The sequence below is a fragment of the Pseudopipra pipra genome, chromosome 2 (genome assembly GCF_036250125.1).
Source record: "Pseudopipra pipra isolate bDixPip1 chromosome 2, bDixPip1.hap1, whole genome shotgun sequence".
NCBI classification, from domain to species: Eukaryota; Metazoa; Chordata; class Aves; order Passeriformes; family Pipridae; genus Pseudopipra; species Pseudopipra pipra.
Genome location: NC_087550.1, coordinates 35,266,622 through 35,293,428, shown reverse-complemented (window position 1 = coordinate 35,293,428; position 26,807 = coordinate 35,266,622). Strand labels below are relative to the sequence as shown.

Below are 26,807 nucleotides of genomic sequence, written 5' to 3'. Positions count from 1 at the left end.
ATATTCCTTTATGTTTCTTGTTTTCTAACATAGCTTCTCTATAACATGATTGAATCTAGCCATTGAGAATCCCATTGTTGTCTGAAATATCATTCTGCCACTCATACACGCTCTCGCGAGAAGAACACACCACTATACACATAAGAGTAGTCAATTTTACCTCCCAAGAACCAGCATTCAACCTGAGGATAAAAAAAATCAAAACTACACACACAAAAACCCCAACAAAACCCCCAACTTTATTGCCATTTCTGCCTTTCTGTCTTATACACAGAACTTTTACCATTCCTGTCTTCCTGTTCTTTACACTTCAGGGAGTTTTCATTGCTTCAGTGGAAGCACAGCTATAAATGAGTTGAAACTTCTGCTTGTTTGTTCAGGAAAGAACAACAGAGGACTGGGACAGGACTCTCTTAGTGTGGATATGGTGCTGACTGGAAAAGCTTCTACTTCCTCAAGACATTGAACAACACTCAGATTTTCCTTCACTTTTCTTACTTTTATGTTTTGGTCTCCTCACTGGAACTGTGCCTGCATTAACAGAAATTTGAGCCAAATGAACAAATCACACTCGGGGTTGAAAATTTTGAAATAGAATCATAGAATGGCTTGGGTTTGAAGGGACCTTAAAGATCATCTAGTTCCAACCCCCCTGACGTGGGCAGGGACACCATACTCTAGACCAGGCAGATTAAAGACACATCCAACCTGTCCTTGAACACTTCTAGGGATGGGGCATCCACATCTTCTCTGGCCAACTTGTGCCAGTGTCTTACTGGAAAATAACGGGGGGGGGGGCGGGGGGGAGAAGGGGGGGAAGAAAAAGAAAAAAAAAGAAAGACATCTAAAAAGCATAGGAACAAAAGGGGAGAAAAAAACCCACTGGAAAATGGTAGGAAAAATGACCTCATTCTTTTTTGTGAATAGCTAGTACCTCGGTGGCAGGGCACGGCATCCCCTCAGGAGGTTCAGCACTCTGGCCAGCGCCCGCCGCGTCCCGCGTGGGCGCGTCCCGGCGCTGCCGTAGGGCGGCTGCCGTGGGGCTGCAGGGACGCTGCTCTGCAGGGATCACCCCTCGGCAAGGGGAAAACACCTTTTCAGGCTCTTCCACAAAATCTACACAGCCGTGGTCTTTCAGGAGCAGGTGGGAGAGATTTAGGTATGTCTGTGGGATTGAGCTGCACTTTCCCCGCTGTGGTAGAGGGGTTAGCTTTTAAGCATTAGTACATGAACCAGCTGTAGAGAGAGCTGTTTGTGACTCTCTGGCCCCAGTGATTTCTTGGCTTGGATTGAACGTGACTGCAAAACTCTTAGGAAATGTCGGGTTACTTTGCTATGACATTTCAATCTTTTTTTTTTTTTTCCCACTTTTGTTAATAGTGGCTTATAACTGCTTGCAGTGTTTTCTCTGAAGAAAAATGTAACCATGAGTAGAACACTGGTAAACTTCTGAGGATGTGATCATATACAGATGTCAGTAATTCATGACGTGCCAGTGTGTTACACGCTATTAAATGTGAGAAGATGAAAGGGGAAAAGCAAGGTCTGCAATATGGGGGACATTAAGATCCCTGAAGGTTTGCTTTATTGAACTCACATGTGTACAACCCTCTCTGGTTGTTTTCCATTTGATGCTGGCCATCAGATCTCAGATCCATTTGCCCACCAACTCCTTCCATCCCTACAATAGATGCTGTCTTTTACTTATTTTCTCAAGGAATTAAGCTCCTTGTCTTTGCGTGGCCACTACTCGGAAAGCAGGTAGATCCTACTCTGCTACCTGCTCTCAGAGCTTGGGTATCCTGTCTTCCCAATATTCTGTGAAAATCAACAGCACTAGGGCTGATACAGGGTCTTCTCTCCTGAACCCCTTCACAGACTTCCTTGAGGAGACATGTCTCTCTCTTGTAAAGACTTGCCCATCCATCAGCTTTTGGGGCCCCCCAGGAATGCAGTGTGATCTGGTCCTTCCAATGTTATTATAGCCTGTCTCACCTTTCCTGGCACCGTGTCTTTGCAGGGAGCCCTCACTGTCCTTCATCAGCACAGCTGCTCTCCAACTCTAGAGCTCTAAGAGACCTCTCAGCGCCAGGCAGCAGGAGCAGAAGGATGTGGCTGTCTTTACCTCCTCACACGAGCCAGTGACTGCGGGGAACAGGTGTAGCAAACATCCCTCCCCGCTCCCTCGGAGTAGGATGGCTCCCTGGGAGCCCCCCTGGGGGCTGGAGATGACAACTCACCCATCTTCCTCTGCCTGGTGGGCAGGAATACGGGCACCCCCTGCATCCCCATGTAGTAGCAGAAGTGATAACACCCACCACGGCTGTGGGGCACGGCGGGAAGGAGGGAACTACACCCACGCCAGAGCCTGTGGGCTGTCTGTGAGGACGTGGGGACACACACACATTCCCCCGCCGCCGCAGTTCCCGCCTCCCCGCGCTCCCCGCAGCTCACAGCGCCGCTGCTGCATCCCCGCTACCCCCGAGGGCCCCGAGCGCCCTCTCCGGAGCGGGTCATGTCGGGGGGGACCGGCCGGGGCCCCGCCGCTGCTGCTGCTGGCGCTGCCCAGCCCGGGGCCGGCGGGTGAGTGCTGGGACCGCACGGACCGCGTCCCACCGGGAACGGGATGGGTGGGGGGGGAGGGAAGGAGGCGGTGGCGGGGCCGCTCCCGCACCCCAGGGCATAGGGTTCCAGTCCCGTCCCGTCCTGTCCCGGAGCCGTCGCTGCCGGCAGGGAGGAGCCGTGGAGGAGCGATTACAGGAGACTAAATTAAAAAAAAAAAATGGACAGAATAATCAATGGAGGGCTTGGGGATTTTATTTCTTCATTTTCTGTTTTGTACAAATCGAAGCCTTTTCTGCTGGAGCAGCCTGAAAGAAGAACTTGGGTGGGAGCAAATCTGTTGTGATTTGGATGTTTTGTTTGGAAATGCTCGCGTGTTCTTTGGCAAGGGCTCAACGTCTCAGATCGGTTTTCCCTTTTCACTCGTTGGGCTCTGACACACATTAACCAGGTGTTTACAGGCTGCACTAATGCGCGAGTGTAATGCAGGCACTCCCAGCTGGTCCTTGATGCCTTCCCTGCCCACTCATTCCCCGCAGAGTGGGGAACTGCCGGAGAAAAGGTGATGGTGAAATAAGCAGCACAGGGTGAACCTGCCTTAGCTCCCAAACCAGCCCTGACCTCCTAAACCAGAAGCCATGGATGTCCATGAGGGGTAAATCCACCACTTGGACTGCACTACAGTAGATATGAGGCTGTGGGACTCTGACTGACATTGCCAACCTTTTCCTCAGCTATTCAATTACAGCCTGTAGTTGCAGATTTATCTAAAGATATGTACTCTGCAGGAGGGCTGGGAATTCTGGTGTCTCCTCTCCTCAGCACTCCTGGAATGCTATGCTTGATACAAGGGCAGTTCTGTGACAGTGCACCCTCCTGTCCCCACCTTCACACAGAAGCTGTCTTGTCTGGAGGACAGCTCCTCTTATGGTGGAGTTTTCCACATATCCTACCTGGGCAGAGGGATTAGCAAGATGACAGACAGCCATGGAGATGCAGGACACCTCTGAGGTGGTCCTGGGTGTTGGCAATCATTACTTGTCAATCTTCTACTGTAGCTGTTTGAGCCATTTTAGATCGAGAAGAAAATTCAAAGTAGGGCAAGAAAAGGCAGGTAAAGTGACGTCAACAGGTTCAGGGTGAATTTCTTCATTGTCATCTCCTCTTCTGTTCCTGTAAGTCACTTGCAAGATGTAGGAGCATTCTATAACCATGTATTTCTCCCCCAGCCCCATATGTTCTGCTACGAGGGGAGGGGAGCAATGCCATAGGTCTTCACAGATTCTCCTTCTAGTGCCCCACAACTGCAAGCACATACTTAGTACTGTGAAGATCTCCAAAATCTGTTTCTGTCTTTGTCTAGAGTTGGATCTCTCTCATACTGTCAGTTTGGGTTCCCTCTTCTGGAGGAAATTTGATGAGATCTTAGGTGAGGAAAGGACAGCTGAAATGTCTTTATGTTCCTTATATGCTGCCTAGAAAGAGGTAGGAAAAAATGGCAGGATTATTGTGAAATGCAGCTGGGGGAGTGGATGCATTCCTACTTGCATTTCAGGAAGCATATAGGAAAAAAGAGCTATATACTTATTTCCAGGGCTAAAATGTCAATGGCCTGAAAGTGAAACTTCTATCTAGAACACTGAGTTGTGAACTCCCAATTCCAAGTCCTTACAGCTACCATTCTAGCTGGAAAGGAACATAAAAATAATATACAATACAGCTGCTACAAGAAATTATCAGCACCCTACCAAAAGGGATAATACTGATAGAGAAAAGAGAACTGGAAAAAAAACAAAACAAAACAAAAACCATTTGGTCCCTTCTGCTACTCATTAAGCCATGGCTTCACATCAGAAGTGTTTTTACTGAATGAAATATCTTTGGTTACAGGATGAGACAAGACCAGCATCAGTGACATGCTAGAATATAGCAGAAACACAGTAGAAAAAAAAAAGAAAAAGAAAAAAACAGGGAAAAAAACACACAAAAAACCCCATTCCCATGAGACACATTGCCATGGAAATCTCTCACGATTTAAAGTAACAAATCAGTCTTGAGTATGTTTGCACGTATTTTCTCAGTTGATCATATTCTAAATTTATGTTCCTCTGCCTAGAATTTAGAAGAAATAAATGTACCATTAACAGAGGTTTTAAGCAAAGTACAGACATAAATAGTATGTTTTGCAGAGTTATCAGCCTGTCAAGATATGTTATATCCTACCATAAGCGCACCAGACCGACAACAGCTCAGTGCAAACCGCTTAATAAACCTAGTGGAAGAGGAGACCCGTTTAGCCCCTTACAATTCTCTCTGATGCCTATTTTAAGTAAGTACTTTGTGTTTTCTATAGTCAAAGGGCAGTCAAATCATTGTGGTTCGAGCAGGAAGAAATCAAATGACATCTAACTGTAAAGTGCTTATGGAGAGCTGTTAAAGGAGAAAAGTCCTTTGGACCCTGTGTCAGAGGGACACATTTTTGATTCTGTATACACTGCTTGGATTATTAAACTATATGAGGGAATGGTACAGAAGAATTATTGGTGCTCTGTGAGCCTTCCACAGGGCCTTGCAACTATAGCTCAGGTGCTCTCAGTAGCTGAAATTTAGAGTACCTATCAGAGAAAGCACGGCTATTCGGTGCTACTCACAGAAACAATTTGCTACATTGGAATAAATCTTTTTTGAACTAATTTGTGCTGGAGATTGTCCAGGACCCACTCATGCAGAGAACTGAAGTGCCAGTTATTGTACTCTGATCTACCAGCATATTAAAGGCTCTTACTACTTAAAAAAAAATAATCCTGATACGTATTTATTTTAAAATAAATTTCCTGTCATAATCCATTTTTTTTTGGACAAGAAGTTAGCTCAGGATTCTGCAGTTCATTCTAGTGTAGCAGATCTGAGTGGAAAGGACTACTCTGACTTTTTATACTCTTCTAAATCCATGATGACACGTTCAGTGATTTCACTGGGACCAGGATTTTGCCCTATTATATTAACTGGATGACTCTTTCCAGACATATGAGTACAGTTGAAAGTACAGAACATAATTCAGTGGTATTTCTACATGACTCAGGGAAGCACTGAGCAGAAATGGCACTAGTCCATCCATTGAAAGACTTAAGCTGCCCACGGCGAAGCTACTTAGCTCAGTTACAGCATCACAGTGACAGAGTTGTGCTGATCCTGGAGCCAGGGCCAGCTTGACTGTGCTGCCATCCATGACACACAGAGGTTTGTTGTACTCTATTTCATAATCAGAGGGTTTTTTTAATGCAAAAGCTTTTTACTCATTTATTTGCACCATGACTCACAGAAATAACTTTAGGTATTTATGTATCATGTAATCTATATGTAATGAACTAGTTAGTTTATTCTGGATGAAGATAGTACTCTGTGAGCTGTAAAAACAATGAGTTTTAGAATCATGGAATCATTTAGGTTGGAAAAAACTTCTAAGATCATTCAGTTCAACCGTTAATCCAAGTCCATTGCTAAACTGTCTCTAAATGTCACATTTACAAATCTTTTGAATACCTCCGTGGATAGTGACCCCACTACACTGGGCAGTCTGTTTCAGTGCTCAACCACCCTCTCCATGAAGAAATCTTTCCTAATATCCAAACCTGGTGCAACTTGAGGCCATTTCCTCTTGTCCTATCACTTGTTACTTGGGAGAAGAGACCAATTGCCACCTGGCTAAAACCTCCTTTCATGTAGTTGTGGAGAGTGATGAGATTTCCTGTCACTCTCCCTTTCTCCAGGCTAAACAATACCAGCTCCCTCAGTCCCTCCTCATAACATTTGTGCTCCATATCCTTTCCCCAGCTCTGTTGCTCTTCTCTGGACATGCTCCAGCACTTCAATGTCTTTCTTGGAGTGAAGGGCCCAAAACTGAACACAGGATTTAATGTGTGGCTTCAGCATTGCTGAATACAGGGGTATGATCACTGCCCTGGTCCTATTTCTGATACAAGCCAGGATGCTATTTTCTCACATGTCAAGGCTGGGTGCTAACATCTTAAAAATGGAAGAGTTTCTCACATCCAGTCATCTGCTGAAGGACATCACACAGACAAGATTCTCTCATTGCTTTTAAACCGTATTTGAACCATATTTTTGAGTAGCCAAAGTATTTTATATAATACCTTGAGTCAATCCTTAGCTGGTCTGACTCAAGCATAAACTGAGCTCTCTTACTTAGATAAGCAAGCCAAGAGTGTAACCATCCTCTATTCCTACATATAGGCCATCTCAGCTCTCACAACTTTTTATGTGTGACTTGTAAGCCACAACACTCCTTGCAATGAAAGGAGAACTGTCATGTGAGAAACTTGGTATCTCATTTTCCTCAGTGATGTGTCCAAAGTCATATTAGAAGTTCGTGGAGTATGAGGGTGCACTAACAATCCTGAACAAAGGAGGACCAGAATTCAGGCTCAAGCACTAGCCACTCAGTCAGTCACACTGCTTAGCTGGTACTTCAGTCCGTGGCTTGTCCTTGCTTTTTAAAGATGTCTTCTAAGCTGCTATTTAGTATGAAAAAGAACTGTAGCAATATATCTTGAATTCATCACAATGTTTGATGTTTATTTTTATGACCACTGTGGATTCAGAAATAAATTCAGTATTTTTAAAAACTATCATACTTTTTTAAAACTATGAAAAGATAGATGAATTTTTGTAAGAAATTTGTATAGTTTTTGTATAAATTTTTGTACAGTTAACTTTTTTGTTCCTTATACATTTTAAGAACAAAAAGCATTCAGAGTCAGCCATAGATGTTTAATCTTCTTCAGTTTGCATTCAGGAAATGGAAAAAAAAATCTCATTTTGGATAAGGAAGTTATCAAATAAACTAAATACTGGGCTAAGCAAAAAAAAAAAAGGCTGGGTAAAAAAAGAAATCACATTCTAGCAGATGACTTTCTTGGCTGGGAAGAAACTTAACTAGACAGATATGAGACAGCATTAGAGACTAATCTGAGCAAGGAAATTTATAACAAATGACTTTTCACAGATTAACTTGAGATAACTGCAAAGCCTCTGATCACCCTCAGCCTGCCTTACTGTTTATTCATATTTTTTAACCTCCAAGAAGTAATTACTGGGAATCTTTGTTCCATCAGAGTCATTAGATTTAGATTCTCATCCTAAATCCCAAACACAACTCTATGCCAGGTACTAGGAAGAAAATTAATTCTATCCCAGCTGAAACCGGGACAGTGAGATGAACACACAGGCCCATATAAACTCCAGACAGTGGACAGCCACACTCACAACAATCTTAACACAAGCAACAAAGTGTTAGATGTTTCTAAAGTGCTCACTGTAATAATAATGCTGTTCAGACATCTCGCTTCTCCTAATTCCCTGTTGGAGCAAAGGGACCCTTGGCTTCATTTTTTCACTCCTCATTGGCAGGAGTGCTTCTAGGGTTATGCTAGACTTGCCATGGCTTTTATCCTCTTTGGTAAATTTCACTTTTCTATTTGGAACTGGACCTGGAAACAATAGTTTAGAAGAAGCATGTGAAAGGAAATAGTTAGAAAAAGACATAGTGGAGAAAGTATTAGTAAATATGGGTGACAGATGTTAAGAGTGACATATCACACCAGATGTTTTACCAATGTTAGGAAAAAGGAACATTACAGTCATAGCACGATGAACCTATTTGTTAACCTTTTTGGCAGGAGCTGAAGGGAGGACTTACACATAAAAAATGTAGTGTGCAGCAATTTCAGAGCATGTGAGGAAGGTTAACCATCCTGCAAACTTGGGTCAAATCCTCATTTATGTAAACTGATGTAATTCCACTGTACTCAGTACAATTATATTGATTTATACCAGCTAAGGATATCATATCTATCCCTATATTTAATTTGTTTTCCTAATTAGAATTGAGATCAGAACATAAGCAATGTTCAGCACTCCTTCAGGAGTTATTAAAATTTTAATTGTTAGAAGAATGAAATACTATAACCCTCATATCCTAAATCGAAATAATGTATAACTTTACACAAAATCTAATGGGAGGACTTATTCCTGAGAATCTTGATTTGTAATTTTTATTCTCAGTCATCTGGAATTAAAATTATTAACAGCCTTAATGGCTCCAGAGCAAAATAAACCAAGCTTATCAGCTTGGAGGATGTTTGATAAGATAAGCATGATAATAACTTTCTCTGATCATGAAAAAACCTGAAAATTAAATACATGGAAATAATTTACAAACAATTATCTAAATCAAATCTAATCCATTTGAAATTTGCCATCATACCTCAGTGATCTTGTGAATTCCTGTGACTTGTAAAAGTTTTAAGAGTAGTTTTTGAAGGTCTTGAGACTTTCAAAGCTGTCCACAAACTATATAGAGATAAATTTTCTAAGCCTTTGAATGACTTCATTTTCCATAGTATATTCTCAAAAGTGGTTGAGTACCTAGGAATCTAAAACAAATAGAAAATGATAAGGTTTCTGTTGGTTTACCACAACTGAGCTGAGCCCAGAAAGTGCCCACGCTCTTTGCATAGTGACTTAAACCACCAGAGGGAGAATAACTTGGTTAGTGAAGACATTGATCTCCACAAACATACTTTCAAGGCTATGATTTTGAAATCAATTGGGAATTTATAAACACAAATGCCATCAGAATTTAAAAAGGCTGTTGCAGGTGTACCCTGCAATCTGAGCTCCTGGCCATGCCAAAGGTAATGGGGCAGCAGCAGCAATAGATGGTACGAGAAATAGGAATAAGAAGGAATATTTTTATATCTCCTTGGTGTTGGAAGTCAGCTGCTGAGAAAGCAGGAGTCAGAAATGAGTTGCTACAGGAAGAAGAAGAAGAAAGCATTTCACTCAGAGGGGCTGTCACTGTGAGGTCTGCAAAGAGACTGGGAGCTGTTTCTGCACTTTCTGCTTCTCCTGATATTGGAATGGGAAAGGAAAGGCAGTATCAAAAGTTACTTTATTTCCCTCAGTGCCATCATGGTAATGGTGTAATTTAGTGATGGTTTCTGCAGACAGCCTAAGGAAGAAATAAAGCCATCTCTAATCTGCTGGTAGTTGCTGGAGGTGGTTTTTTTGTTTGTAATTTTAGACTTTGTTCGTAATTTTTTTTGATTGATATTGCAAAAATAACTTTCAGATTTCTGACATAGAGTAGTTTTTCTCACTCTATTCAGTGGAAAATGTTGTCTGTTCCATCATTCACCACTAAGATGATCCCTAGAAATATTTCCAAAGCGATAACTGTCTACTTGTTAATCTCATATATCTGAGATGAAAAGCTGGAAAGCAGTCTTTTTCAATTTCTGTTGAATTTTTTTGTTTACTATTGTATATGATAGCAATAAAATATCATACCACGAATTCCAAAGTTACATTTGAAGTGTAATATCTGTCACAAATTCTGATTTAGGATCCTGCTGACTACACTAATTTGTTATGAGTGGTTTAGGCCACTTAAAAAATCACCATCAAAGGTATTAGCAAAAGCAAGTTTTAATATAAATCTGTGAAAGTGTGACTTAAGAGAGTTCGATGGCAAGGGTGACTCTATTTCTTATTTCACCAACGAAACATACAGAGCAACATCAGATCAGAATCAATTTAGAATCATTTACACAGTGATCAGGGATGAAAAAAAGATGAGGGTGCAAAGGGTAAGGGTGCAGAAGGGTTTAGCAGCAATTAATCCTTGAATAATCACTACAAATTCAGTGAGATATTCGCTTCAAATGCCTTGACATCTCTCAAAGGGCAAGGGTTGAGCCTCAAGGCATGGGATGGGTCCTCAGAGTATTGCAAACTTGAGAGCCTGCAGGCTCTGAGAGACATCCCACTTAGAGGGAGATGCTGGCAGTCTAGTGCAAAGGTCCTCAGGATTGCAAGGTGACTGGCTTTACTCATCAGTAAATTTCCATCCCAGCCACAATCCAGGTCGGTAATTACTGGAGTTTTGGGAACACCTGTAACAGTGGTACTGGAGGCTATGATTCAGGTAGGGAATGTTCCAAGGCTGTCAGAGGATGACTGATTATTCCTGCTCTTGTCCTTCACCTTAGCCAGGCATCAGAAGTACCCCATACAGTCAAGAGATGCTTCACCACCCAACTCATTAGACAAAGGCCAGGATCAAACAGGAATCCCCAAGACCATAGAGCAGATCTGAGAAGGGGTGGGAGATACATCACCACAGTGTCTTGTTCATCATTTCCTTAGCAATGTTTGCCCCAAGATAATTTTATTCATTGGAATTTTGGTTTAATGATACTCATGCACTCTTCACTGTTGCACTAGAGATTACATTCCAAAAATAAGGCAGAAAGGACACTTTTTTTTTTTTTCTAAAGTGCTTTTAAAAGTCTCACTAGGCAATTCCCTGTTTCTTTAGGCATGCAGAACACTAGAAAGTCTGAGCCTTTAGCTAAACAGGCTCATGGAGAGCTGAGTTAAATGAAACATGCTATTAGATATCTACTGTAATCCATAGAGGCCAGTAAGGGGCTGGTCTCAAACATCTACTGTCTAGAATATATAACGCATTGGTTTTAGGAGATAAATAAATTGGGATTTTCCTGCTTCCTTTGGGAACCCATGAGTCTAAACCACCTCAGCAGAGTTAATTAATTTTTCCTGTAATTCATTGTAAAATTTCCCCTAAATAACTTCATCCTATTACTCATAGTCTTACCTCATGGCCTGTGGTCCCTCTGAAATTTAAAGTTACATATGCTGTGTATGTAATACACACATAGATACTTTCTATATCCCCTAGCACTGTCATTAGATTACATTATACTTGGCTAAATTTCAAAAATATTTTTAACATAACCACTACTGTGTCATTTAGGTTTAATTAATTACTTGTTTATATTTCTGGCGGTTCATTAATACCTTCGTGTTGCTCAGTTACAACCCACTCGAACAGTGAATTAACCTGGACTGCTCACTAAATCAGTGCTGCAACAAAGCTGCAATATAAATCCATACAATTCTAAACAAACATATTGTTGGTCTATATTTGGGTTAAAAGGGGTAAATCAACCTATACCCCTTCCTAGACTCCATCTATCTGAGTCTTCTAACATGAGGTCATTACCTTTCCTTTTGCTTGTTGTTTCTTTCCTTCACATCTGTATTAAATGTGAAATAGGAGCAGAATCTTCATTCAAATTGAGTGAATAGGCTCTGCAGAATTTTACATTTAAAAGGAAAGTGAAAAATAACAGAAAACAGCTATCAGTGCTTCAAACCCTCTATTTTGATATTGAGGGACACACAGATATAATAGTAGACTGTCCATTTCAGTAAAGAGGGCAGAGGAGATAATATGCAGGAAATAAGTGCTCTGAGACACTCTACAGACAGGACTGGTAGAAAAGCGAGAGAGTTAAGTTTAGCTTGTGAAGGATTTGACAAGTTTATTTTGCACATATCTGGCACTCTTGGAACCGTACAGGAGGGCTAATTCAGGTACCTCTGGACCTCTCTCAAAGCCAGTAAACTCCCACAGCTAGAGCACAGCATTTCCTCCCACCTCTGTAATGGCAGGAGGTGAAAGCCACTGCGGTATCTTTTCCTTCACTAGGTTTCAAGAATTTCCTCAGAGAGCACAGTTATCATGACACAGGTTGTGCTGCTTACTTAGTGAGACTGTGGTGTAGTACAGTGTATATGCTAGAGGAGGAACTGGAACAGAATCCATGCAGGATAAGGCCACCACATCACCTGCTTCCCACTTGCAGTGTTCAGGCAAATGCCTAAAAGAATCATAAGAACTTTTTTATCCTTATATTTGCCTCCTGGTTTCTGCATCCATTTCTCTTCTCACTTTTCATGTCCGAGCCCTTTTTCAGAGGCAGGATGAGCACAAACTTACAGCTAAAGCTGAGAAAATGACATGAGGCTTGAGAATGGCCAACAGAATCTGCAGAAGGACAGACCTAAATTACCAACCCAAAAAGCACCCAGGAGATGTGACCTCCAGATTTTGGTAAAATAAATCTCAGGACTAGAACCTGTATTAAGAGCCAAAGGCTGGTTTCTGAAGTAAGCCACTCATTTTGTTGACTGTGCAATAAAAGGGGAAAGAGCCTCTTTCCTGGACTCTGGAAAACTGGTAGCTGTTAGCTCCTCGGGCTTCTGCGATAGCTGTCCAAGAAAGTACAAGCAGAGCTGTGTGTTGGTGCACTTGGCATCAAGGTTGGTCTTGGCAATTTGACCACTGGTAAGTGGTCTGACTACTCTAAATCCTCCAACTGTTGCATTACCTCGTGATCCAGGATGAATTATTTGCCAGTGACTTGGAGGAATGAGAATTGCTACTTGTTTTACAAGAAGGGATAATAATGGAGATGATAAATCAAGGGCAATTATTGTATCTATTTTGACCATTAGCAGTTCCATTACATTCATTTTTTTTGGTCAAATACTTTCCATTTCAGCTTTTTAACCAGCAAAAATAAGGCACAGGAACCTTAAAAAAACCCTGTAATCATGAGGGATATCTCCAAGACAAAAGCTATCATCTTAAAATATGTTTTCTTATTTGTGTTCTTTAATAATTTGAATGACTTAAATTCAAGGAAGTATAAAAAGTCAAACTCCTTTTGGAGGTTTATATCTCAGGCAATAAAATCCATCCACGTGGTGAATATCTCATAAAATAAGTTTTATGAGAGAAGTCAGTCATTTTCAGTGGTACTTGTCTGACAACATTAGACAGTATATTACACTTTCTACAGTTTTGTGGGATTAGGAAACACAGCTCAATATTAAAGAGTTCCCCAAACACTTTAAGGTAGACTCCCAGGGAGTCTGAAAAAGGGTGGACTCACTGAAATAGGAACAAATTGTAATGGTGACCAAGAAATACATCTGATTTTTTTTCTTTTGGCTTTTTCCAGTGTGCCTTAATTATTACAAACAAAACAAAAATAAAATCTTAGTGTTCAAAAAAAGGGTCTCAAAGAGCTTTGGTCTCTCTCTTCTTTAAGTAGCAGGGACATTTGTTGCATCTTTCAATAACTTTGCTCACTGTAAGCTGATTCCCTTCTATTCCTGTAATAAGGTGGTGAACAAAAGGTATTTATCCAAAGGTTACTTATAATCTAAATAAACTTACTGAAGAATCATGTCTGGTACTACTCAGTGGTGCCAAAAGTATGTATTTTGGTGTCTGGCCATACATGAAAAATAAAATGTGAATTTGAAATGTATTTACTGCAAAGACGGCTGAGTGTATTATTTTTAGATCCACAGTTCAATGTGCAATTCTAATAGCCACCTACTTGACAGGAGAGGTAAATGCAATTGATACTGTCAGTCAGAGCATACCCAAGTGTCTTTCCTTTTTGTCCCTTTCATGAGCAGCCCTAAATAAAATAGCTCTTTTCCTTTCCTTCATTGTATCTTTGAAATTCTGCTATAACTCTGAATAAAGAGTATGTTCATGTCTTAGGAATTTATGGTGCTCTGAGCAATCTGATCTGGTTGATGTCCCTGCTTATTGCAGGGATATTGGACTAGATGACCTTTAAAGGTCCCTTTCAACCCAAACAATTTGATGATAATACTTGCTACTGTTCTAAAATCAATTTTTAGCTCTTGTACCTCTGTATTAGTAATGATGGGATTTATCTCAATTTCAGACAGCCCTACTGCAAATGTTTGTTTCTGTGCTGGTCATCCAGACTCAACTTATTGTGCTTGCGTCTGTTGTGTCACAAACACCCATCTTAGGATGAAGTGACTCCCACCTGACAAAGCACATACTCTTTACCACCACGATAAACTCACTGATCCATTCAGTTCTGTATCTTATGTTGCAGAAATCTGAAGGGAGACAGATGAAGTCTAAAGAGGGTCAGACAAAGCCTGTTTGCGATTTTCTCCAGCTAAATTAATTTGGTCCACTACTGGAGATAGAGGACACCTGCCTCACCTCTTAGGAAGGCTGAGCTCCACATGAACTCATTGGTTTGTTTATTCTTGGACCCTATAATGACTTTCTGTTTTGATATTATGACACAGTGAACCCCATGACAGTGGCCGTGCAACCTCACCCCTTTTCATCATAATTGCATCCAAAAACAAGTCGAAGAGACACGACCTTCATTTCACTGATATATGTTTCTACTGGAGTTCATTTATATTCTTGGTGCTGAAACATATTCACATGCCATAAAAGTCTGTCATTGTGTTGGCCCTGATTCTCCACTGCTTGCACCTTGTTTTATTTTCACTAAGATATGATCTGATGTCTTTCTCTTGAGCTTATGTGATAGAAAAACATGTAAGGAAAAATAATGCTTCCCTTTTACACTACAGAAAGAGCTAGATAATTTTTGTAAAGCCACACAGAGTGTGGGTTCTCATGTGTGGTCCTGGCTTTCTGGTATAAGGAATACATTTTGAGAGTTCTGCGGCTCTGAACCTGAGGTGTAGGGCAGAGGGAGCTTGCAAGCCTGCACAGCTAGAAACATGAATCACATACAAATGTGGAGTGAGTAACTCACTTCGGGCTTAAATTTCCTAAGAGCCTCTGCACTTTTTAATGCCATTGCTTAGTAATCCTTTTGTTTATCTTTTTAAATGTTGTCTTAAAGCTGGTATTTGTCTCACCTGACCTTACTAATCTAAAAATTGTGTGCTAATCTAGGCTGCTCAGTAACTGTGTAACACCCTTTTTAGTTGCTAAAATGAAGGAGATGAGTCAGTCCCACCCAGGTGCTGGAGAACCCATTTCCAATGGTTCTGGAGTAGAGGTAGTGTGTGACAGAGGGTCGCATTTGGGGGACACGGCTTGCCCACACAAAATGAAACACAAAGAGAGTTTCTTCCTTGCTTGTATTAAATGTTTTGGACCATATGTTTATAAGCTCAGAATGGTAGAAAAAGGACAAGAAAGTTTATTAGTGAACTATTTTATGTGCTAGGCTAAGCAGAATGATTATTATACGGAATGAATAACTGGAAAGGTTTGGCATTTTGACACAAGACTGAACAGCTGAAAGCAGTCCTGAGGTTTGAATACTTCTGTAGAAATTTATGTTTTGACATCTGCTCATTTTTCAGTATATGGGCTGTGGTTTTGTAAAATTAATAGCAACTTGTCTATAGCGTCAGGAAAAAAATAACACTGGAAAGAAAGAAAAGGGTTCTAAAACAGCTATGGGAGGTCCATGACCTGCAAAATTTCTTCTTTAGGTGATTCTTCATTCCCAGAGATAGGAGTCAAAAATGGATATCTTTGTGTTGGAAGGAAAATAATGTCAAATCTAGTAGCAATCAAATGCTTTCTGGTTGCCATCTGCATTTGGTGAGCCCTACCACAGAGTGCAAGACATCAGCCTTGTGCATCTGAATATCTACTACAGATTGTAGCATTTGACACAGGGGGTGAAGGAGTGAGCCAGATCAGCCTGTAGTAGGTAGCCTGGAGGAGAATACAGTGTGCCTTTTTGCTATAAGTGTGGCTAACTTCCCTGAAAAATGCCCCATGGATAAGTGACTGAAACTACTTCACTACACTGTAAAAATACATATTCTATTCATCAGCACTGATAATGCTGAATTATAGGATTTCAAACAGGCACTGAACTAGGTCCATGGGATTGAGAGCTCTTGTGTCACAGATGGCTGCAGAGAAAGAGATGGAAAATCTATTGCTATCCAGTATTTGTTCTGGCATCTCTGCTGTTTGCCTACCAGCCATTAAAACACAATAGTTCTTCTCATGGGTATAAAGCTGTGGCGACTTACTCAGTGTTATGGGTAAATTCCACTTCATCCAGGTACGTGGAGGGGCTTCTGTTCTTCCCGTTACTTCTATAACAGCTGTGGAGAGTCAGTCTTATATAATACCTTCTGCGAACCATTGTGGTACCAGGTTTCAATGTAAAAGTTCTTCATAGATCTTCTAGCACAACACTAGCACCAACAGAAATAATCAGTTGGGATAAGATGTTTAATGTCTTTCATGAAAAATATAGACTTTACCCTCCTAAGTAAAATGCAAAAGATTTGTGAGGAGTTCTGTGTGAGTGCTCTACATTTGCATTTCAGTGCTAACTAGAGTGATGAACACCGGTCCTACTTCTGCAGTAACATGCTTAGACATCAATCACTAATTGTGGCTCAGTGCAGCTAAATACCTTTGCATTTCTTTAGTATTAGTACCTTCAGCCCAATGGTACATGGGCCCTAAGGTTACATTTTGGTTTCACAAACAGTACTTGGTACTTCTTCAAGTATGTCCAGAATTTTCTCTCCCTTCTTTGTTTCCACTGTCACTTAATGACGTCTTGATTTCCAGCTTGCTGAGTTCATTCTCCCAGATCCAGCTGAATCCCATCTGAGACAAAGCCCTTTATTTTTCTGCCTTTACACGTACTGAATGCCTCACACCCATAGAGAGCTTTATTCTTATAGCAGTGAGGGATGGAGAAGTTCTGGGCACTGCTACCTTGAGGTTACTGTATTTTTTTCCTCTAGTACATTCTCACAGACCACAGGCATTGTGAAATTATCAATGACTGGGGACGATCATCTCCCCAGGCCAAGAAATGGTTCCATGCTGCTGTGTAGGATTCGATGAACAGATGGCTGTGTTTGGCGCTGACGATTTGCAGGGTGAATTTCAGGGCTGGAGAAAGCAAATTGCAGGCAGAGACCTTTGAGAACAGCTGGAGACTTTACCGCTAATTGCCCAATCTAGTGAGATGTTCTTGGCACTCAGCTTCATGACAGAAGGAATTACAGTGCCTGATTACCAGCCAGAAATGCCAAAGGATAAAATCCACCTTGTCTGAGGAAATGGGAGACTCGTAGGCACTCTGTGTGGGAACAGGGCTAGGAGGCACACAGAATTGTTTACAGGGGGCCACATGATCCCAGTACGTGCTCTCCAGGGCCATATATCTTTCCTGCATTCAAGGGAGGAGGTAATTCCTGGTCTTTGCATTATCACATCTGAGTAAAGAACATACTGTAGCCTGTGTGTTTCCACTGAGCACTAAAGGAATTTTGAAAAGACTTTGTGTATTCTTAAAAGATCTCCTGAAGCTCATTTCTTAATAATGAAAAATTACATAATTTGTAGTAAATGTGGTTGTCAGATTTCACTTGACACATAACCCTGTCCTCTGGGCATGCAAGTCTGCTAATTCAGTCCTTCGAGACCTTGCAGATATTTACCAACACCCAGAGTTTTGTTTCTTTTCCCTCTTCCATTCTAAGGAAGAGCAGAGAGCTGCAATACCCATCTCTGATCTGGAAGATAAACTGGATCTTTGTTTAATGGTAAGACTCAAGAAGGTGACAGTCCAGGTTTAGAGACATCTGCCTGTCCTCAAAGAATGACCCCTGAGCCTGGCACAGCATGCAGTTGGATAATGTATGCCACTTGTACATTCCTTGGTACTCAGTCTGTGCCAGCACCATATCAGTATCAGCACAAGGAAAGGGTTGGCATGAACGCAATTGGTGTGTTTGGCTTTGCCTTGGAAAGCTGCAATCCCAAAGGAAAAATAAAGCCAAGAAGAAGGGAGCAGCAAAGAACCTGACCTTAGCATGCAGCTGAAAGCCAAACTTCTTGTGGGCTGAGTACTTGATTTTTTGAACAAATGGGTTTAATTGTCTTCGAACAACAGCTAATAGTTTGTCTTTGTTTCTGCTTCTACAGTGAAGGACTTTGTGTACAGTCTTTGTGCTCAGAAAGGTTTCCAAAAAAAATGTTCAATAAATATGGTACATTTGTCCTCACACAGAAAAAAAAGCTAGAAAATCTGCAATCCTCAGCTAAGTACACATATAAAAATGTATACAAATACAGCAGTATCTTTGTGTGTATATTCAGCCAATCTGTTATATATGAATTGCCATTCCTCCTTGGTTTATTCAATGTGTGAAATGATTCCCAACTGAAAGACATACACCTCCAAAATGAGTCTAGTGAGTTTTCCAGACCTGTTTTCTTAGGGCCAATACTATATTTTATGCTGCAAGATGAATGATGAATTTGCACAGCCTTTTCCTGGACTCCACCTCTTCTTCACACTCTCTGGCACCTACAGGGACGGAAAGGAACTGGGCTGGTGAGGTCTGGACCATGTGCTCTGTCCTTCATGATTACTGAATGTTATTTAATGGGGACCACCAGTATTTTTTATATCCCAGAAAAAGCATGTTACCAGAGTCAGTGAGTTTAGTATAATTCTCAATCAGAATTTAAGCATCACTAGTTTATTTTCAAGACAACATCCCAGAATCTTTTCCCTAGGGCTGGGGTATGAACTCTGTGTTTGCTACCCCATGGCTATTTCAGTGAAGTCCAGGCAACGAGATCCAGTTCTCATAGACACAACAAGCAGGCTTTCACTTCTACAAGTCTGTGGTCAGGAAGATCTAAATATCAGATCAGACTGGTACTTTAAGCCACTAGAGAAGAGAAAAATCCTGAGGTGCCCAGATGGTTTGCACACACTGTAGCTGTGTTCCAGCAGCACGCTTGCATGGGATGATCATTGTTTATTCTGCTTTGTGAAGTGCCAAGTACTGAACTTTTCTGGACTTGGGTCATTCAAGACAATTTGTCCTGACAGAAGTGACATCTTTTAAGAGGACAAGCACTTAACCTCAATCTGAGCAAGACTCTCCTGCATTCAGACCTGAAAATGACATTTTGATCCTGCCCATTGTAGACAGTACTCTCAGTGACTTGCTATAGAAATGCCTTCAAATGCTGATTTCAGCTTCTTTCCAAATCACTCCACGTACTCATGGGGAAGATTAGTTTTAATGCACTGCTTGTATAAATGAAAAAAAAATAGCAAAAATCCCGTAAGCAATTCTGCATACATGTGCTCTTGCGTGATGGTAACACATCAAATACACTAAGACAGTTTTCTCCTGAAAATTTTTACAGCATATTTTGAGTAGGGGAGAAGGAGACAGTCAAAGAACACACAATTCCGTGTTCTGTGAAATGGTCTGTTTTTTCAAAGGTGTGACAGCTGGCTGGTTTTATTCAGCTATGTGAAAAGGTGGGTAAATCAGGACATTCGTGGACTCCTTCATTTTAAATGCTGTAAACAAAACAGAACTGACCTTCACTGCATCCAGGATGTGCTGGCTGGTACAACTTCTTCGTGAGGGGAAGAGGAGGGCCAGGCACTGATCTCTTCTCTGCGGTGACCAATGACAGGACCTGAGGGAATGGCCTGAAGCTGTGTCAGGGGAGGTTTAGGTTGGATATTAGAAAAAGGTTCTTCACCCAGAGTGAGGTTGGGCACTGGAACAGGCTTTCCAGGGAAGTGGTCACAGCACCAAGCCTGACAGAGTTCAAGAAGCATTTGAATGATACTGTCAGGCACATGGTGTGACTCTTGAGGATGGTCCTGTGCAGGGCTGGGGGTTGGACTCGATGATCCTTGTGGGTCCCTTCCAAACCAGCATATTCTATGATTCTGTGATGTCTTACAAAAGAAGAGAGAATTAAGTCTTCAAGAGGAATTTCAGAGAAAGATTGTAAGTTTAAGACTGAGATATAAAGTGTAAATAGGAACATGGGAAATATAAACAAATACAGGATAAAGTTGGCTTTATCAGAAGCAGCTTGAAGAAGGACAAGAGCTGGCCAGACAGAGCAGAGGTATGAAGGTCTTTGAATGTGGGGACATATAGCTGGAGCTTGATGTGAAGTGAAGCCTGAATGCAGAGATGTCAGCCTTGTTCCCTCTCCTGCACAGTCTTGCTCCCCATCCGTTTGCTGACAAAGAAGGGCAGGGCCAGCACTTTGGCTTATCTGGGCTGGCAATCTCTCTGCCATTAAAATTTGAGACAGCATAACTTAATGGGAAGAGTCAGTCTAGCAGAGAAAGAAGCTTGCACAGCTCTCTCTTCTGCTTTTGCACAGGGATTGGCCCTGCCACTTCTCACCTCTGTGTGGAGAGGGCTGGTGTGCTATTAGCATGTCATTTATTCACCTTAAAAGAGGGCTTATATGCCAGCAGCAGCTCAGAGGGACATGATCACAGGGCAGTCGCATTCCCTCTTTCAGAGGTGTTGCCATGCATTCGTTTCTACAGTTGCTGAGATGCAGAAGCAAACAGATAAGTTAGAAGAAAAATGAACTTGTACTGGGGTCCGCTGAGAATGGTACAAAGGGGAGCAAAGACCTCTCAGTGGCACTCAGAGGTGCCACTTACTCTTGTGTAACCGTCCAGGTTCCTTGGCAGCGCTTTGTGTCTTGCACCGACCTTGCTTTCCCGGTGAGTTGAATACGAGGGCTGATCTCCATGATTGTGCTGCTGCTTGTTTGTATTGAGGAGCAACAAGTAGCCCTGTTCACCATCCACTCTCCCCACTCTGAGGCACTGGGCACCCGCTGAATGAGTGCCTGTATGGCAGAGCTCACAGCCTGTTCACAAGGCAAGACAAAAGGGCAAGGAAAAACCAAATAGGTGAAAAGGACAAAGTAACAGTAAAATTATCATAAATCTAGCTAGTTACAAGCACATTAAATGTAGCAAGAATCAAGGCCAGCATTCTCACAGCCTGGCTTTGCTAGGGAGTGTTTTGTCTGGCGTCATAACAGAGGTGAATCTCTAATTAGTATGATCTTGAAATCAGTGGGATATTGGCACAGTAGGAGTAGTGGCTACAGTTCAAGACCTCCCATTTAAAGTAGCCTGAGACCTGAAGAAAGAAGTCTTAGAAGAGAAACACTAATAAAACCCACAGCATATTTCAGAGTTCTAAAAACTTTAATCAGAATCACTGTTCTACTCACAAGAACAAGAATGGAAAAATCTGGCACCTATTAAAAAAAAAAAGGTCTGGATTAAAATGGTGATTTCTGTGCAGCTTCCAAAGGAAAATCCTATTTAAAGCTTCTGTTTCCTCATTTTAATAGATTCCCCCGGGAAGTGCGCATCTCCTTTGGAAAACACAGTGTGCTGTCCTTTGAACTTAGATGAAATTCAGCATGGAAAATATAACAGCTTGGTATTTTTTTTGCTGACAGGGTCAACAGAGAATTATACCTACGCAGAACACAATACACATATATTTATAGATATATATATGTAAATAGTCATCTGCGCCGAAGGATAGGAAACAAGCTCAGGGTAAAAGACAACGAGGAAAAATGGAGTGTGTGTCTTGTTTCTGCTCTTACTTTGAGAGTATGATTCTGCAATGTCAGGTCCAGCAAAATCATCCCACCTCTGTGGAGACAATATGACTTTCTATGCAAAAAGGACTGGTTAGGCAGAGGGGTAAACATACTGCATCGAACATGATCTTTCTTTGATGGTGATCAAACAACTTAGAAAATAACTCCAGTGTGAGATATGCCTAGAAAGTAAGGGTGAATTACTCAAGAATGTCGATAAGCCAGGATCTGGGAAGGTAAACAGAAAGTAGGGTCAGGCATAGATTTTAAAGCAATCTGGTCATATTCTTAACCCAAGCACAGAATTTCATGTTAAGCACATATGTGTTTAACATGCTCAGCACACTCCTGACTGTGGCCCATGGTGGGGGACAGTAGTGCAGAACTCTGAAGCAGAGGGTACCTGACATGGGTTTTCCAACTCAGTGGAAAAGAGTGACATAGTCAGTGCTGCTGGACAAGTATTTTTTTCAGAAAAAAACCTTGTAAATTGATCATAAAAAACCTGTCAGTTAAATAACATCTTTTGTCAGGAGTGGATTTGCCAAGTGACAGATCTTGGGTATCCATAGTTCTAGAGAAGTTTGCACGCATGTAACAAGTATCTAACCCCAGGGTAAGCAGCACTGTCAAGAATAGAGTCCAAACTAATCAATTAAACTAAATCAAGGTCAAAGTGTGTCAAACATCATATCTCTCAGGAATTTAATTAATCCAAAATAATTTTCAGGCCCTCATGGCTCAAATATTATGACTGTGTATGCTCATATTCACTGCAATAATTTAAATATTTTTTTAATTCCTCTGTCATCCATAAAGACTTTTCCAGAGAACCAAGTTAAATGTCTGGTTTATGTTTCCTTTTTTCGAAGAATGAAAAACATAATGTGTGAGAATCGTTTGACCAAATACAGCCATCTGTTTTCAAGCTAGTCACCCTCTAACTTCCTTTAGACTGTCTACGGAGAAAAAAACATTCTGAGCACTGTGTCTCATGTTAAAGACAGTTAAAATTAGCCTAACTGTGCCCTAAAAAAGCATATTTCTTCCTTTGTCTTGCAAGCAACCTGAGAGACACTAGTTCAGATGTTGCCATGTACACTGAAAATGTCTAAAGTTAACTGAGATAATTTTGTGTGCTTTTTTTTTTTTCTTTTTAAGTGCCACCAGTGTTGTGCATTTAGTTCAACTCTTGATGCAATTCCTGATTTGTGACTATCATCACCAGGTGAGAACACAGAGTTGCCTCCCTTCTCCACAGCAGGAGGACACTACTCCATTTTGGAAGACATGGTGCCGCCAGCTCTTAGTGCTACAGTCATTATCATTGTCACCACTGTCATATCGGTGAGTGCTTACATGTGTTTCCTGTAGTACATCTGCTCTGGATGCTGCAAAGCAACCCAAGTAGAGCCAGATAGAAGACGTGATCCCATCAGGTTTGAAGAACAAGTCTAATCTCAGCTCATCAGGTGATTTACTGAGCTCTGTTAAGAAATATCTGTAAGAAGAAGTGCCAGACCATAGAGACATGCTATTCAGCAAATAATATTTAGCAGCAGACCCCTATTCAATATCAGGGTTTTGCGTTACTGTACATTCTGTATCTTTAACTGATTGTCTTCTGAAGTTTTCTGATGAAATGCTACTATAGGCATCAGTTTCTAGTAGCATTTGGCTCTCCTTGAAATATTTTTCATTTTGTCTGTTAACATTTGATCTACTGCATTTTTGTTGACACTTCTCTGCTTTCACAGTTAATAATGGATTTGGAGTTCTGCCATTATTACCAAGTGTTCTCTCTTGGTGAGACAGAAAGAACCCAGGACCTTGGGAATTGTCTGAATTTGTCATCTTTTGAAATTGTAAAGACAAACTGGACACACTTTTGGAATTCCAAAGGCAAGCCTTTGCTCTCCATACACAGAAATCTAAATGATACATTACATCTTGCATCATATCAGAGGTCAAAATAAGCGACCTAGCAATCTTCTGACCTTCTAATCTTGAACTGATCTTCGGATCTTAATGCCAACAAGTGCTCACATTTCTGTTACTGATGGATCTTTCAAGTCCATGTGTCACTTTTTCTTTGCTGTTGAAACATTTGGTTTTTGCCATATAACCAACCTGCTATTTGGCATCTATCAGAACAAAAATTATATCAACTGTTAAAAAAACACCACTCAGCTCTTATAATTCTGGCTATGCAAGTGATATTCTTCCAGTTACATGTCCTAGACAGTGAGTGTACCATGTTAAAACCACGTTAGCTGTGTGGACCACCCCCCCCCCCCCATCTTTAAAAAAAATTATTCTGAAGATTTCCAACAGCAGGTATTTTTGAGGGATCAGCTGAGAAAATGAAGTTCAGAAGAAATGTCATGGAATGGCTTTTCTTGGGTCGTTTTGGCTTAAGATAGACTGGGAAGAGCTGAAAAGGCTTTTTTGGAACGGCTGATTTTGGGGTTTGGTCTGCAGGTCCCAAAGCAAACAAAGTACAGATAAACAAAGGCAAACATCCAGAGACAGCCTGTTTGAGACCCACCTGCGCCAAGTCTTTGAGATGTGTCTTGTTTACCAGTGGCACATTGGCTGAGGCAACAAACTCCAGCTGTATTTGCACTCTTACAAACATATCTCTCCTGTAGACGTTGGTTTTACGTCAACCTCTTCTCTTGTGCTTTAAAACAAAACCCAAACAGTTCTGATCTATGTTTTTACAGCAAAAAAGCTTGGAGATGGAATATTTGAAATGCCTGTGAGGAAAATTTGAAAGAGAAACTCTTATTTTTACAAATTTGTCTGTGTGGGAAGAGCCAACTCACATTATTTTGAAGAGCTGTGTTGCCAGAAGTTCATGCTAGGCAGGTTTTGGATCTCATCTGTGTCCCTTCGGCATCTAGTGCTCCTAATCCAACAACAAAGAAGAAATACAAGATCCAGGACCACTTCCATTCTGGGAGAGGGCCAACAAAAAGCAGTTCAGCTCTGTATGAAGACCTGGATGTCACTGAGCAAATAAAATCCATTATTCTTAGCCAAATTTCCCTGCAATGGATCAGCAGTACTTGTGCTAAAAACTGATATGTTTATTTTGCCAATTCAAAGCTGTATACGATGTTTCTCCTCTTAAATATGTATTTCAGTATCTCTGTGTATCTGTGTCACAAGTAAACTAACTGAAGAGCTGATTTCTATCAGATGAAAGACTGCCCTTGGCAAATCAACCATGTAATAAAACAGCAGCGTATTCGATAGCCGCTTAGGTAATTTGTTTCAGAATTAAGCCATCTAGAAAATCTTCAGACCTAAATCAGGAGAGAAAGGATCACATTCATTACAGCCATATGTGACAGCATTTCTTTTAATATATTACGTTCATTTAAATTGTAGTTCCTAGCATTTCACTGAACAGGCCTAGCATATTACAGGCCAGTGGCTTCCATGCTAGCTCTGGGAGAGTTGGCACCCCAAACTTTTTCCCGGATATCTTTTCTTTGCAATTATAGGATGATTGTTGTCTCTTAAACCAATGACAGCTGCAGAATCCGATAATAATGTTATAAAGTGTACCAATATTAGTGATAGCAAAAGGGATAAAGTGTAGAGAAAAGAATTGGAAGAGAAGTCAAGAAAATATGTAGGTGATCAAAGATCCTTCCCACAGTGTATTATCATTCATTCAGAGGTGGGTGCAGAGGTAACCCCAACTGCTCTCTAACTTGTGTTCCCATTTCCTCATCTTTCTTCTGCAGATCTTGACTCCTCCATCCATTTCCAAAGGTATCTTCAATCTCTTCCATGGTCCTAAGTCCCCATCACAGCCAAGACTATGAATGTAGCCCATTCATTCTCCTTATTTACCTACCTAAATATTGGTTTTTTTAATATTTCTCCTCCCATCCACTCCATATTTCCTGTGACATTCCCATTACTCATGCCCCAGTGCACAACCCTTATTACTGTTGCCACTTCTGGGTTATTTCAATTCTATCTGCCAGAAATTATTGTTCCTGTAATTGTTCACTAAATGTTGTAGGGAACATTATAGAAACGAAACACAAACTATATAACCATATAAAAAAGGCTTCAAATGGCATTTATACAGTGTTCTTCATCTTTTCTTGTAAAATATATAGCAATTATTCCCACATTAAAGAAGAATTCTCACTTAAATACACCTGAAGAAGGTCCTTAGAACTCTGCTACTTGCAACTATGCAGCTCAGTTCTCTAAGAAGTCATCTTGTACCAAAAAGAAGCCAAAGAAAGATGAGAGACCTGAAAGGAAGAATTCTACTTATAATATTGCTATACAGAATTTTACCTACATTTTTTCTCCTGCCTGTTCATTGTAAAATTATTAATGTTTATTTGTATAAGCCTTCTTTCCATCTATGTTTGTCATTTGGGATCTCTTGTTGTTTTTGTCCTCATGATCAGCTTTGCATTTTTTTCCAAAGTTTGTCTGGAAAAACATGTTTCATTTTCTCCTTCGTGTGCTGTTGTTTTCTATTTTAAAATTGCTGAAACATAGACTAATGCCACTCTTAAATGAATACAGCTTAATTTTAGGTCTGGTGTCTAAATAGTATGTCATCACCTTAGTCCGTAGATCAATGAAGTGAGCTACTGTAATAGTGAAAACAACAGAAAAGTTTTGAGGAGAATATCTATGATATTTTGTGTTTTGTGTTTTGTATTTTATTTTCACTAAAACCTTTTCTCACACCTTAACTGTTTCTAATTGATAACCCTTAATAAAGACAGAAAATGCATAACTCTGATTCCTCTTCATCATTGACCTGTTTGGTTTGGTTATTTCCATTCTAGGTACCTCTGGTATCCTGGTTTTACAAAAAGGAAGGTTTGTTTCAACACATAATCAGCCTGCTGCTGGGGCTCTTCTGTCTGGGAACAAGGAAGTCCCTCTGCATAGGCTGGAATTCATAGATTCATAGAAACCAAGAATGGTTTGAGTCGGAAAAGATCTTAAAGATCACCTAGTTCCAGCCCCCCTGCCATGGGCAGGAACACCTTCCACTAGACCAGGTAGC

The 26,807-nt window shown here is 40.9% G+C and overlaps 1 protein-coding gene across 1 annotated transcript; it reads left to right on the top strand.

Annotated features, from left to right (window-relative positions):
• The first annotated feature begins 2,195 nt into the window (after positions 1–2,195).
• On the top strand, positions 2,196–26,547 carry LOC135407297 (uncharacterized). Its single transcript, XM_064642220.1, has 3 exons — positions 2,196–2,583; positions 22,977–23,095; positions 23,506–26,547. Exons 1-3 carry the CDS (start codon positions 2,196–2,198, stop codon positions 23,722–23,724), a joined length of 726 nt encoding a protein of 241 aa, XP_064498290.1. The 3' UTR covers positions 23,725–26,547.
• The last annotated feature ends 260 nt before the right edge of the window (positions 26,548–26,807 follow it).